Source organism: Bufo gargarizans, chromosome 3 (genome assembly GCF_014858855.1).
Source record: "Bufo gargarizans isolate SCDJY-AF-19 chromosome 3, ASM1485885v1, whole genome shotgun sequence".
NCBI classification, from domain to species: Eukaryota; Metazoa; Chordata; class Amphibia; order Anura; family Bufonidae; genus Bufo; species Bufo gargarizans.
This window is the reverse complement of record NC_058082.1, coordinates 194,916,287-194,931,263: the sequence shown is the minus strand read 5'-3', so window position 1 is coordinate 194,931,263 and position 14,977 is coordinate 194,916,287. Positions and strand designations below refer to the sequence as shown.

Here is a 14,977-nt window from a genome sequence, read left to right as displayed (position 1 = left end):
CAAGAACAATAAACCAGTGTATATGGATGGGGAAAGCTATACAAGAAATGCACCATCTCTATAAGCATATTACATATGTACGCAACAGGTAAAAGGATATTCTCTGAACTGGTCGATCTGAGACTTCATGTGTTCCTCACATACTTGGCGGAGCTGTTTATATAGTGTGTGTGAAACTTTATAGGAGCATAGGTTTTCCACAGCCTAGGAAAGGAAACATACAGAATTAATTCTCCAGAGACAGACTTCACATCCACAGTTATAAACTGAACATAAAAAAAAACACACAACACAACTTAAAAGAAAGACTCATTATTATTTTTTTTTTAATATATTGCACCAATATTCTAGCAGTTTTTTTTTTTTTACAACCTAACTCTGTCGATTTTGAACCTTCTCATTACGGGAACCTGGTCATGTGATCTCAAGTCTGAAAAGCAGCCCAGAGCTTGCTCTAAGGCAGTGGTGGCGAACCTATGGCACGGGTGCCAGAGGCGGCACTCAGAGCCCTCTCTGTGGGCACCCGCACCCTGAAAAAAGTATTTTCCTGCCATTCAGTGTAGGGCACACTATGAACGGCACAGGCAGCACACTGAATGTAGGCAGGCTATTATAGCTAAATAGATAAAGTACATGGAAGATATATTATATTGGTATTCAGGTTTAATTGCTGTGTTGGCACTTTGCAATACATAAGTGGGTTTTGGGCTGCAGTTTGGGCACTCGGTATCTAAAAGGTTCACCATCACTGCTCTAAGGTGTCAACAGGAACTCTGTCTCTCCCATGTGGCTGACTTCCTGTGAACTACAGGATGACATCATCACCAATCAAATCCCCCCTGGCAGCTCTAAGGCCCCCCCCACGAATTGTGTTGAAGATATAATGTCTTCACTATCTAAAGTACGGTACATATGGCAGGTGAGTGTATACAGTGATTAGCCGCAGTTACATAAACCTCCTGACTCACACTGCCTGCCTGTACTATTGGTGTTTGCCAACTCTCCAATGTAGTTCTATGAGATATAGCTTCACAGTGGTCTCCCTGCTTCCTGCATGTAAGAGCTGACTGGGGACAAATAAAACAGGCATACACAACAGCCACTATCTTATTCTTTAATAATGGCCTATCCTGCACCATATAGGCAAAGAAAATCTGTCAGCATAATACCCTATTAAACCAGGTATTCTGCCTTGTAGTGCTAGTCATATTGAGCCCCGCTTTGGTCACGCCCCGTGCTCTGCACACTCTCCCCGAATGACAGGGTGAGACCTCCGGTCTAGCCGTGTATTCTCGCACCTGCGCCAAGTCAGCTCAGTGACTTGGTGCTTGTGAAGTGGATCTGATGCTGCTTCCCAAGCTCATCAGATTCACTTCAGCAGCGCCAAGTCACGGAGATGACTCAGTGAAGGCACTAGGATACAGACCTAGATGTGAGGTCTGGCTCTGTCAGTCAAGGGGAAGTGTGCAAACCACAGAGACGTTGATATCTTGGTGGCGATTGAACATACAGACAAAAGAAAGGTATGGTTTTAATCAGAACGATCAACCCTACCAGGCAGTATGCCTGGTTTAATAAGGTTGACCATTCTGACAGATGCTCTTTAAAGATGAGGGGCAAACATTATAAGAGCTCATGCACCCGAACGTGTGTGGCCTGTGCTGCGGACTGCAAAGTGCGGTCAGCAATGCACAGGCCATGTGCCGTCGTTTGCGGTTGCAGACCCATTCACTTGAATGCATCCGTGACCCACAAGAATCAGTCTGTTATACAAAAAAATATAACTAGAAAGTATTTTTTTGCAGTACGGATGCACAGACCGAACTCCTATGAAAGCACTCTGTAAGCTTCCGCTCCGTGCCTCCGTTCCACATCATGGGGACCCATTCAAGTGAATGGGTCCGCATCCGTGATACATATTTTGACAAATCTCATCCGCACGAGACATTTAAAAAATCTACAGCATAAATTGACCTGCCATGCGGATTTTACATTCACAGCATGTCAATTTATGCCTCGGTGCTTGAGAGATATCTTCCTAAATAGCCCATCCAGCAGTGTCTCCTGAAACCAGTTTTTAGGTCAGTTCTGGTGAGAGACCTGGTGTTCCAAGGAACTGGAGCCACAGTTTAAACTCTGGGATATGAATATGAATTGGGAGCCACATCATTATAGGTTGTGATAAAATAAGGTGCCAAGATATTCTTCAGTGAGTCATACAGTGTTTAATGACTGCGGCACAGCGTATAATTAGACATGTTCTGGGTTCTCCTGTGACCTGGATAGCATAAAAGTCTCATTGCTTCCTTATACTGTAAAAACCTGACATGTTGACAAGAAAAGGGACAGATTTAGAGTTGCACCTAGCCTGGCATTATTGCTCCCTGACTGCCAACGCCATGCAGACAAAGAGACGTTTGTGTGTGGGGGGGGGGGGGGGGGAATCTAAAATGGTCTGTGAACCGCAATGACTGGCCCTATGATCCCCATGTAGCTCACAGACACAGGTCATGCGACCAATCTGTTTATCTGGTTAGGCCAGCAGCAGCTTAATTTTAGTACACATCATCCATGTCAACCTGGTATCTCCTCTGCCATACATACCTGGCGCAATACCCACTTGAGTAGCCTATTTAGTGTCCCATTGACAAGCATTCAACCCAGTGCTCTTGTATAACTTTGGCAGATAAAAAACAACTATTGATACGTAAGGGCATGTTCACATCGCGGACACGTCTTGTAGATTGCAGTACATATTCTGTACCAATTCTGCATGCAATCCGGCCGCAAATTGGGCGTCATTCATTTCAAGGGGAATTGCACTCTGTAGTTCACACATTCTTCTGTGTGGACATTCATGGATTAGCCCCATTGGAGGGAGCTAATCTGTGCAGGGATCTGTAACATGTCAAGCTGAAAATCAGCAGCAGCTCTCTGAGGGTCAGCGTTTTTTTAGAGAGAAGAATCCACTGTTTCAGCATAGCTTAAATGGAATTATTAATGGTTGCACACGGAAGGGAAGCTCACATGAAGAAGAGTTTCTGGAACACTGAGATGTCATACCTGGTAAAGTTCCTCCAGGTTGTACTTTATGGAGGTGCTGCTTTCTATGGCGTTCACAGCTTCATGAAGCTTCTGCCAAGTGTCCTGAGTGTAATTATCCGGCAGCTTCGGTTTGTCTAGAAAAACAAACAGTGTAGTAAATGTTCGTGCCAACTAGAGCCAGGAGGCCATGACCACATAGAGGAAGAACTTCTCCATTTTGTGCTCTGCAGTCTTAGCACTGCGTCGTCTAATGCAAAGTCCATTGGTGCAGAATGGGCCACATTTGATGCACAGGCCTCTTGATACATTTGGTACATTTCTAGCCAGTCTGTGTGACAGAAATTCAAATGTACACCAGCTTTGAGCTGGAGTAGATGTGAACAATCATTTATGCCAGTTTCAGATGTAAGTCCACATCCCTCCTTCTAAACCTCACCCACTTTTCTTGCCACTTTTGAAAACATAAAAAATTTGCAAATTATGGTGAAAATATCGCATGGATCATAATTTGCAGCTTTTTTCACCAAAATACTGGCATAGAACAGAATTATCTCTCATACTGTGGGTCTGAACTAGTAGCTATATGAAAGCGTTCAATAGAAGAAAAGAAAGTTCAGCAGCTCTCACCTGCCCCACCTTCACCTGTGAGCACGGAGGACCCGTGTCAGGCCCGGGTAACGTATTGCAATATGGTTCAAAAGAATCCAGCTCCACTTCGTAAAGGAAAATTTATTTTGCTTGCGGTAAAATCACATCCAGACAGTTAAAAAGTCGTTGTCTGCGCGTTTCGGGCTACTGAAGACAATTCGCACCCTTATTGATGACACATGAGTGTCATGAGTAAAGGCGCGAATTGTCTTCAGTAGCCCGAAACGCGCAGACAACGACTTTTTAACTGTCTGGATGTGATTTTACCGCAAGCAAAATAAATTTTCCTTTACCGAAGTGGAGCTGGATTCTTTTGAACCATATTGCTATATGAAAGCGTTAACTGCTTCCTTCTGCTCCTGTTTTTGGAAAGAAATGAGGATGAATATAGAGCAGTACAAGTGCATCCTCCGAGTTTTTAGTTTTCACTTTGGTCAGAATAAATGGTTATAATAAAGGGGATAAACCTGATTGCCAGGAAACCAAACTTTCAGAGGCAACAATAGATGACAGTTCATAAAGTTAGACAACAGGCACAAACTCATAAGAGCTTTACCGTTTTCTGGACCTTTACTAGCCCTGATGTACAGAATGAAATGGGTTGTTCAGTTTCAGAAGAAAACCAGAGTCCAGACAATGTATGGGATCAGTCTGCAATAAAGGGCATCTTCTTATCTGGTAGATCCCACACTGATATTCCAGTTCCCCTGGCCAGGCTAAATTTACCTGGCTGTAGCGGTGATGTCACTTCAATAACACGTAACCACTGCAGCCAATCACTGACATCAGTGGGGCACCGCTATTGTCAGCGTAAAAGAGCCCAACCAGGAAAACTGGAGCTTCTGCACTGAATCTGCCAGGTAATTACTTACCAGTTCTTTACTGTAGGTTAATTCCTGAAATGGCCAACCCCTATAAATGGGTTTTCCAGGTTTTCTTGCGCATTTTTATATTTGAAGCCAAGCCTACTATACCTGTTGAAAAAAAAAAAAAAGTACATACTGACCTGCTCTCCGCAACTCCATTCCAGCTCCCTGTCTCGCTGATCAAGTCTTCTGGTCCCTGTCAGTAAAACTCTGGATGAGCAGGGTCACGTTGTGCTGCCATATCCAGTGACTGGCCTCAGCGTTGACATATCCCCACTGCACATCACTGCTGGGTCACAAAGCGCTTGGGGATACGTCACGGCTGAGTCGAGTGATTGGATGCAGCAGCACACATGACCCTGGATGAGTTTTAAAAGGGGACCGGAAGATACAAGGAAAAAGCCAGGGAGCCAGAATGGGGCGGTAGGGTGCAGGTCAGTATGTTTGTTTTGTTCCCAAAAGGTAAAGATGTCTTGGTTTCAAACTTCAAAAAGCACAAAAACCTGGAAAACCCCTTTATTGCCTCTTTGGGTTATTAATTAATTAATTTATGAGATTAAATGACAAATCGATTGTATTCTACATAACAAAGAATCGGGTAAATGAATGTGCTTATCCCTAGGCTGCAACCTTCTGGGTTTCTGATCAACTAATGCTGTGCATCTGTAGTAACTGTAATTTACACCTAATAAAAAAAAAAAAGATTTATGACCAAAAAAATTATAATTTTACAGAAATTGAAAATCTTACCTTTAAAATTCTTAATGATTAACTTTTTTGAAGCTGAGGGTTTGGTGGGCAGGGCAGAACTTTTACTCAGTCCATTGGTATGGCTAACTAGAGTTGAAAAGTTTGCTTTTCTCTGAGCGTCTTGTTCCATGGCAGCACAGCTCGGTACGCCACAAAGTAGGAGATTTCAACTAGGTGTCCCAAAGCGTGACCACCATTAACTACCTTTTCAGAGTCTAGGGCATATAAAAGAAGAAAAACAGAACATAATGATACATCATTTCTTAAGTGTTCACTTGCCTACAGCAAATTTTGCATAAATAAATAGTACAAGTAAATATATAAACTTTGTATGTTTTAATTTAAAATGCCTCTTTCTCCACCTATGAGCCATTTCTCTTCCCACCGCCTTCTAAATGCATCATTCACCTTCAAATCTAAAATCAGTCTTGAGAGACTACACGGACTGCTCAGTAAGGGATCAGGACATAGAAGTCTATGGGGAAGGGGGAGTAAGAAAGTGAGTGTGCTGCTGGAGGGCGACCTAGCTGTTGAGGCTCTAGTAAGTGTTATATCTCACCCTAGTACTGGATTCACAGCTACACTGGTCATTTCTCCATGCTACTGCTGCTTCTGAAGGTGTGCTGCTATAGGGAGACAGGGGAGCAGCCAGTCACCACCCATAAGCTCATAGAAAATAGCAATTAGGCTAGGCCAGGGATGGGCAAACTGTGGCTCTCCAGCCGTTGTAAAACTACAACTCCCAGTATGCCCAGTCTGCCTACAGCAGGACATGATGGGATTTGTAGTTTTACAACAGCTGGAGAGCCGCAGTTTGCCCATCACTGGGCTAGGCTAAGATCACAATGTCCCCCACTGCAACATGACATCTATTGATTATAAACTAAAGCTTTAACCCCTTTACACTACTTGTCAGTGGAGGGGAAAGCAGCATTTAGTCATTTACATGCAAAAATCCCCTCCACAGTGGTTACTAATGTCATCGAGTTAGCTCGTCCCATACAGAATCATTGTTTGCCAGCAGCAGAGCGCAGTTTAGACGGTGCAGTTGGCTGCCGGCAAAGTGGCAAACAATAACTTAGGCTACTTTCACACCTGCGTTCGATCGGATCCGTTCTGAACGGATCCGCTCATATTAATGCAGACGGTGGCTCCGTTCAGAACGGATCCGTCTGCATTATAACTTAGAAACATTTTCTAAGTGTGAAAGTAGCCTGAGCGGATCCGTTCAGACTTTACATTGAAGGTCAATGGGGGACGGATCCGCTTGAAGATTGAGCCATATGGTGTCATCTTCAAGCGGATCCGTCCCCATTGACTTACATTGTAAGTCGGAACGGATCCGCTCGCCTCCGCACGGCCAGGCGGACACCCGAACGCTGCTTGCAGCGTTCAGGTGTCCGCTCACTGAACGGAGGGGAGGCTGAGCGCTGGCAGGCGGATGCATTCTCAGTGGATCCGCCTCCACTGAGAATGCATTAGGGCCAGACAGCTGCGTTCAGGGCCGCTCGTGAGCCCCTTCAAACGGAGCTCACGAGCGGACACCTGAACGCAGGTGTGAAAGGAGCCTATGGTGACCATACCAGTCCTCATTCATTGGGTAATCAGTGGCACCTTTAGAGGAGCTGATTATCGCTAACAAGCGTTCTTACAAACTCTCATTAGCAATAATCTGCCCAAATACTGGGCATTGTAAAGGGGTCTTTAAACAGCCATTATTAAAAAATCCAACACTTTGGGATTGTTGGCCAGGCCCCCAAGTCACATGCTTTGCCAGCATAGACAGCAAAGGCTGGTCATGTGCGACTTGCTTGCAACCGGTTTGTAATTTGGCTATTTTTAACAACCAAACTGCAAATCTAAAAGAGTCGCCCTAACTACAAGGCTGGTGAAAAATGCCAGATGCTTGGTAATAACACTAAAACTGCTCCCTATTAAAGGGTCACTGATAGAGGCATATCAAAAGTGTACATTGGTGAGGGTCTGAGATCAGAGACCCCCACCCATCCCTAGAACAAGACAAGAGAGGCGCTCACATCAAATGTTTGTTGAAAACTGAGCAATTGTGAGAGGAGTCACAGAAATGCCACTATAGTCTATGTGCACAAGCATATACGGGAATCTGTCACCAGCGACCTCCCTATCCAACTGTTTGCAGACACATAGCTGTAGTTCTCCTGATCAAAATGCTGTTTTTCTTTTGATCTGAGGCTCCGTTCCTGAATTCTACAACTTTTTCTTAGGCTACATGCACACGACCATATGTGTTTTGCAGTCCGCAAAAAAAACACAAAAAAACATGGCATCAGTTGTTTTTTTTTGCGGATCCATTGTAACAATGCCTAAGGGCTCTTTCACACTTGCGTTGTCCGGATCCGTCGTGTACTCCATTTGCCGGAAGTGCCCACCGGATCCGGAAAAACGCAAGTGAACTGAAAGCATTTGAATACTGATCCGTCTTCAAAATGCGTTCAGTGTTACTATGGCAGCCAGGACGCTATTAAAGTCCTGGTTGCCATAGTAGTAGTGGGGAGCGGGGGAGCAGTATACTTACCGTCTGTGCGGCTCCCGGGGCGCTCCAGAATGACGTCAGAGCGCCCCATGCGCATGGATGACGTGATCCATGCAATCACATCATCCATGCGCGTGGGGTGCCCTGACGTCACTCTGAAGCGCTCCGGGAGCCGCACGGACGGTAAGTATACTGCTCCCCCGCTCCCCACTACACTTTACCATGGCAAACAGGACTTTAGCGTCCTGGCAGCCATGGTAACCATTCAGAAAAAGCTAAACGTCGGATCCGGTAATGCGCCGAAACGAAGTTTAGCTTAAGGCCGGATCCGGATTAATGCCTTTCAATGGGCATTCATTCTGGATAAGGTGTTCAGGATTTTTGACCGGAGCAAAAAGCGCAGCATGCTGCGGTATTTTCTCCGGCCAAAAAACTTTCCGGTCCTGAACTGAAGACATCCTGATGCATCCTGAACGGATTTCTCTATGCCGGAACAGAACAACGCAAGTGTGAAAGAGCCCTAAAATGGACAAGAATAGGACAAGTTCTATTTATTTTGCAGGGCTATGGAACGGACATACTGATGCGGACAGCACATTGAAATGAATGGGTCGCCATCCTATCCGCAAAAATAAAATAAAAAAATGGAACGGACACGGAAACAAACAACGTTCATGTGCATGTAGCCTTTGGTACACCAGGGTAGTAACCCTTGCTCTTGTTACACCCAAGCTCCTTTCTGTGGCCAGCCCCTCCCTGGCTGCTTTGATTGACAGGACCGGGCAGTGGCAAAGCAGCGAGGGAGGGGCTTAGCACAGGAATGAGTGGAGCTTGGGTGCAGCAAGACCAATGGTGACGCCCCCAATCCATGCACCAAAAGCCTAAAACGTATGATAACTCAGGAACGGAGTCTCGGATCAACAAAAAACAAAACAGAGCTTTAAATCAGGTAAATCACTGCTATGTCTCTATGCAAACAGTTGGATAGGGAGGTCGCTGGTGACAGATTCCCGTAACAGAGGAGGAGGCCGCATGGAAAGAAATCTTAGGCTACGTCCATACAAATGGCACATTAGGGCAGATTTACTAATACTGCCTAGGGGGATTTTCAAACGAGCGTGTCCACTGCGGGAAACATGCGCCCACACGGACTAGACACTTCTCCTGTGACAGAACCGCAATATAATGATGTATAATGCTGTGCGTCTCTGCCCGACCTCGCATCTACTGAATTATACTGACATAATGCCGTCAATACAAATAATTACAGAGTTTGGGCAGAGACACACAGCATTATAAACCATTAGAATGCCGTACAGTCCCATCTCAGGAGTAGCGTTCACTATGGTAAATCACGCCCCACACAGATCATCTTTTTTATGCAGTGAACATGCTCATCTGAAATTCACCTAAAGTGCATGCTTAAGGCCCCTTGCCGGATTCAGTCCGGATGCGTTGCAGTCAGGTTCAGGGAAACCCACGCGAGTTCGCACGCAATTTGCCTGCAATTGCGTTGCATTGTTCAGTTTTTTCCCACGTGAGTTCAAAGTGTTTTTAAGCGTTTTGCACGTGCATGATAAAAAACTGAATGTTGGTACCCAGACCCGAACTTCTTCACAGAAGTTCGGGTTCGGTGTTCTGTAGATTTTATTATTTTCCATTATAACATGGTTACTGAATGCTAGGTATGGGTACTTTCACACTTGCGGCAGAGTGATCTGGCAAGCAGTTACGTCGCCGGAACTGCCTGCTGGATCCGTCAAAACGTATGCCAACTTATGGTATTTGTAAGACTGATCAGAATCCTGATCCGTCTTACAAATGCATTGAAATGCCGGATCAGTCTTTCCGGTGTCATCCGGAAAAACAGATCCGGCATTTATTTTTTTAACATTTTTTTCGGTCTGCGCAGATCCGACATTTCGGTATTTTGCACTAATACATTCCTCTGGAAGTCAAGTCTTCTGTTTTTTTGGCCGGAGATAAAACCGTAGCATGCTGCGGTTTTATCTCTGTCCTGATCAGTCAAAATGACTGAACTGAAGACATCCTGATGCATCCTGAACGGATTGCTCTCCATTCAGAATGCATTAGGATAAAACTGATCAGTTCTTTTCTGGTATTGAGCCCCTAGGACGGAACTCTATGCCGGAAAAGAAAACCGCTAGTGTGAAAGTACCATAAAATGTCCATTGAGGGTTAAAAAAATTACTCACCTCATCCACTTAATCGCGCAGACGTTATCGTCTTCTTTCTTCTTCTTGCAGGACCTGCGCTGACGTCATCGTGCTCACCACGTGGTGAGCGCGATGACGTCAGTTAAGGTCCTTTTGCAGGTCCTTCAAGAAAAACAAAGAAGAGGATCCCGGCTGCGCGATCAAGTGGATGAGGTGAGTTATGTTTTTATTACTTTTTTAACCCTCAATTGACATTGTACTATGCATTCTGTATTAAGAATGCTATTATTTTCCCTTATAACCATGTTATAATGGAAAATAATACAGAACACCGATCCCAAACTTCAGTGAAGAAGTCTGGGTTCGGGTCTGGGTACCACATTCAGTTTTTTCTCACACGCGTGCAAAACACATTGCACTCGCGCAGAAAAAAAATGAACAACGGAACGCAATCGCAGTCAAAACTGACTGAAATTGCGTGCCTACTGGCACGATTTTGCCTGAACGCATCGCATCTGGCCCTCGCCCGTGTGAAAGAGGCCTAAGAGTTCTGACGTTAATGAGCTCTCCGCCCTCCCTACTGCTAGTATATGAGGAGCTCATATTTAGGACTCATCGTCATGCACTGGAGCTGTTCAGTACACGATTTTAGGGCGCCTTCGCACGCGGCAGAAAATTCTGCGACTGGAAATCAGTGCCATTCACCTAAATGAGGCTTGCAGAAATCCATGTGCTTGCTGCCCCATTCAAATTAATAGAACTGATTGTCAGTCACAGAATTTTCTATGAGGAAATCTGCTGCATGTGAAGACGCCCTTAGTTATGAGAAGGAAAAAAAAGCAATTAAAGAAAGTAACCAGGGTTTTGCCATGGGGGTCTGTCACTAGTTTATGCTGCCCTTAGTTAGGACACCATAAATCTGGTGACAGATTCCCTTTGAAGGGGTTGTCCAGTTTTGTTTTTATTTCCCCCTTCCCAACCAATGAATGGCCGCAGTGGTGGCACGTTGCAGAGGCACGCGTGACCTCGTCTGTGAGGAAGCTTACACGTGTGGACTGGAAAATCAGTGAAGAGAGCCAGGAGGCCGGAAGGGAACACATGGACCAACTTGCAGGCAATTATCAGGAACAATCCTGCCTGCTTGTCAGAGGAGGTGAAAGCTGCATTTACGGGACAAGTGATCGCTACTGAGGTCGCTCGTCCCCCATAGAGATTCATTGTTTATGGGCAGCAGATTTGCGGTCCACAAACAATTATTTCCGTGTCCGCATCAACGATGCCCTCAACTGATGAAGAACCAACGTGTTTACACAGGCCAATTATCGGGTACAAATGTTTCTTCCTGATAACAGGCCTGTTTCGGCACAACATGGCACATCTGATGCCATGCTCCTTCACCCCATCTCAAGGCACAGTGGATTGTTCTTTATGGATTCCTTGCTTCATAATTGTCTAAAATGAGATGTGCCAAATTTTAGGACAATGACACCAGAATTCAGGCACCAGTGTGGTAAACTGTTTTACTGTAGGATCCCCATAATGTCACTGACTTCTAGGTAAATACCAGCTCTAAACTGCAGAAAACTGTTCATACTACGTTGTCCGGTTAATATTAAATCCTGGACAAAGTGCAAACATCACTAATAGAGAATGATACGGCTCAGAGGTATTTTACCTGTAACATAAGATCCTGTTACCAGCATCCAACCAGGGACAAAAGACGGATATTTAGGAAGCTGATGATGCCAGGACACGGCTATACCGCGACACTTGTCATGTGACAGCAAATCACAGGAAAATCGTGAGACACAAAAATACGTGCAGCTCGTCTGCAACTTACTGTCGAGCAACTGTGAAAACCCAGCCAAGTCGCAGATGAAATGTGTGTCCCGAGCGACTTACATTAAAGTCAATGGAGTAAATGTCGGGCATAACATGCGACTGTTGCATCACAGCACGTTGCGTCTCGCATTGCAACTCCATACATTACATGGGTATGGTATATCAGAAGCGGCAGGCATCTGCAGACCATAAAGTGCTCTAGAAATTGGCACTAAGGATGGTGCAAACCTGCTGAAAGCACACAGACTACAAGCTCTGTCCCACCGAACGCAAAGGATGCGCCAAATCTATCGAGAGGCTTGTGCCTCCTAATAAATTGGGGACATTTACTCCAACATTTGAGTTTAAAACTGGCGTTGGAAAAACGTAAGTCTAGCTAATTGGCCCCCAATGTCCCTTTGAAATGGTTGCTGAACGACAGAGTATAGGCACTTATAACATCTGTGTCAGAGGCCCCTAGGGGCCCCATTATAGTAAATGGGGTCCGTTGTACGTCATCTGCTCGGTCATACAACAGATTCGACCTAGTTTTTAGTTTTTTTTAGAATGGAACATAAATAACTGACGCAGATGTGAACATAGCCCTGCCTTACAGCTATGGAAAATATGAATGCAGGACAGGTTTTTTGGGTTTGCTTTTTTGAGACCGGAATTTTTCTTAATTAGGTGGCTTTTTTTTTTTTTCCGCTTTTCCTGCTTCTTTTCAAGAACAGCATGCTGTCGCTCTTGGTGTTTTCAGAACACCTTCTTTATATGGAACAACCCCATGATAAAAACACTAGTGGTAGGCCACACTCGCAGACCACAAAAACCAGAAGTGCATGTGCTTATTCTTGCATGTTTCACCAGTAAATTCATGTGTGAGGTCGGATTAAAGGGGTTTTCCCATCTCAGACAATGGAGGCATATCGCTAGGATATGCCCCCATTGTCTGATTGGTGCGGGTCTCAGAGGTGGGACCCGCACCTACACTGAGAATGGTGCGGGGAAGGTGGTGGCCGGAGGACCCCGGGTTTTCCAAGGTCTGGCCACTGCCAAGCACTCTCCCCACGGTAGTAAATGGGAACGCACCGCGCTTGCGCGACCACTGCTGCCATTCATTCCTAAAGGGTCCAACGGAAATAGCCAAGCCAGCGCTTGGCAATGTTTGGTGGCCCCATAGAAATGTTAATTTAAATAAAATATAAAGCGCCACAAACAGATACTTGAAATATGGCTAAATTTATGGAACAGTCTTACCGTTCAGATGCCCCCTGGCGTGGTGGAAATAATACCGCGTCTGGGCCGAGAATTAGATGTAACTGATGGTAATTCAAGATGTAGACTGGTACAGGGAACCATATTAAATAGTATACTGGGCACTCACACTATAGGTAGAACCGTAAATAGAATGTCAACTGTCTTATTGATTAAATTGATAAATTTATTAGTGACTTGCCATTAATAATGATAAAATACAATAATAAAATACAATATAATATAATGAGCTATTTAAAGGTCAATAGGATACATTGGTATAAAATACATTAGACATTAAACTGCAATTATCTAAAATACACAATAATAATCAAGAATCAGGAAATCGATAATATGCGGCTACAATAGCAATTGATGATATGTCCTAAAAAAAGGGGTCTATTTACGACCAAGGAAATAATGAATAAATACTGGGACAAAGTCTCTGAAAAATCCAAAGTTCCAATGGTGCAGTGTAAAGCAATGTTGTGCTACAGTGAGAGTTTAATGCGGCGTCCCGCTTCTTCTCACTGTTCGGTGATTGCTGGTGTGGGTTTCACTGCTGTAGTTCCGGTTCTCTGTGTCACCTAGTGCTCCTTCTTAGGTTATCTTCGCTGCCGGTTTAGATGGCTCTGGGCATCGCTCCGTATGTTTGAAGCGCCGATGTCCTCCAAGCCTATGTTTGCCTGCTTCCACGCTGAATCTAATGTGCGGTCACAAGGTGGAGATGTGCTCGTTCTCTAGCTTTGAGAGGTTCGAGCTTCTAATGAATCAGCGTGGCAGGTCCTCTTGGAAGATGTTCCGGTTTTTTAGCGTCAACCTATCACTGAGGAAGGGGCAACGTGAAGCCCCGAAACGCGTTTGATCCAAGACCCCCAGCTAATTTCCATATGAACTCTTGTTGCACCTAGCATTGAAATTTCCATAGGTTGACGCTAAAAAACCGGAACATCTTCCAAGAGGACCTGCCACGCTGATTCATTTGAAGCTCGAACCTCTCAAAGCTAGAGAACGAGCACATCTCCACCTTGTGACCGCACATTAGATTCAGCGTGGAAGCAGGCAAACATAGGCTTGGAGGACATCGGCGCTTCAAACATACGGAGCGATGCCCAGAGCCATCTAAACCGGCAGCGAAGATAACCTAAGAAGGAGCACTAGGTGACACAGAGAACCGGAACTACAGCAGTGAAACCCACACCAGCAATCACCGAACAGTGAGTAGAAGCGGGACGCCGCATTAAACTCTCACTGTAGCACAACATTGCTTTACACTGCACCATTGGAACTTTGGATTTTTCAGAGACTTTGTCCCAGTATTTATTCCTTATTTCCTTGGTCGTAAATAGACCCCTTTTTTTAGGACATATCATCAATTGCTATTGTAGCCGCATATTATCAATTTCCTGATTCTTGATTATTATTGTGTATTTTAGATAATTGCAGTTTAATGTCTAATGTATTTTATACCAATGTATCCTATTGACCTTTAAATAGCTCATTATATTATATTGTATTTTATTATTGTATTTTATCATTATTAATGGCAAGTCACTAATAAATTTATCAATTTAATCAATAAGACAGTTGACATTCTATTTACGGTTCTACCTATAGTGTGAGTGCCCAGTATACTATTTAATATTGTTTTACTTGTAAAGGAGGGGCGAATCCTTTTTACTGTGAGCACCTCCCTCTATGGTTTCACTCACTCCTGTGCGTCTCATAACAGTACTGGTACAGGGAACCGTTGTCCCTAGTAAGCCCTGATTTGGGAGGGGGCAATGCTACTGTTCACCTGCCTGTCTACACAGAGTTCCTACCCCGCAAGGGGCGGCCCTGTCCGGATACCTTACCCTAAAATCGGGCGGGTATCCCTAGTAATGCCCTATAGGGTAAGG

General features: G+C 44.7%; 1 protein-coding gene across 2 annotated transcripts in view; it reads right to left on the bottom strand.

The window, feature by feature from the left end:
* Positions 1 to 14,977, bottom strand: part of CUL4A (cullin 4A) — a 73,567-nt gene that overhangs the window by 56,234 nt on the left and 2,356 nt on the right. For both annotated transcript variants that reach the window (XM_044288384.1, XM_044288385.1), the window contains exons 2-4: positions 5,310 to 5,524; positions 3,064 to 3,179; positions 101 to 204 (exon numbers count right to left, since the gene is read on the bottom strand). In XM_044288384.1, coding sequence (XP_044144319.1) covers positions 101 to 204; positions 3,064 to 3,179; positions 5,310 to 5,439 — 350 coding nt within the window. In that variant the 5' untranslated portion in view covers positions 5,440 to 5,524. The remainder of the gene's footprint in view (positions 1 to 100; positions 205 to 3,063; positions 3,180 to 5,309; positions 5,525 to 14,977) is intronic.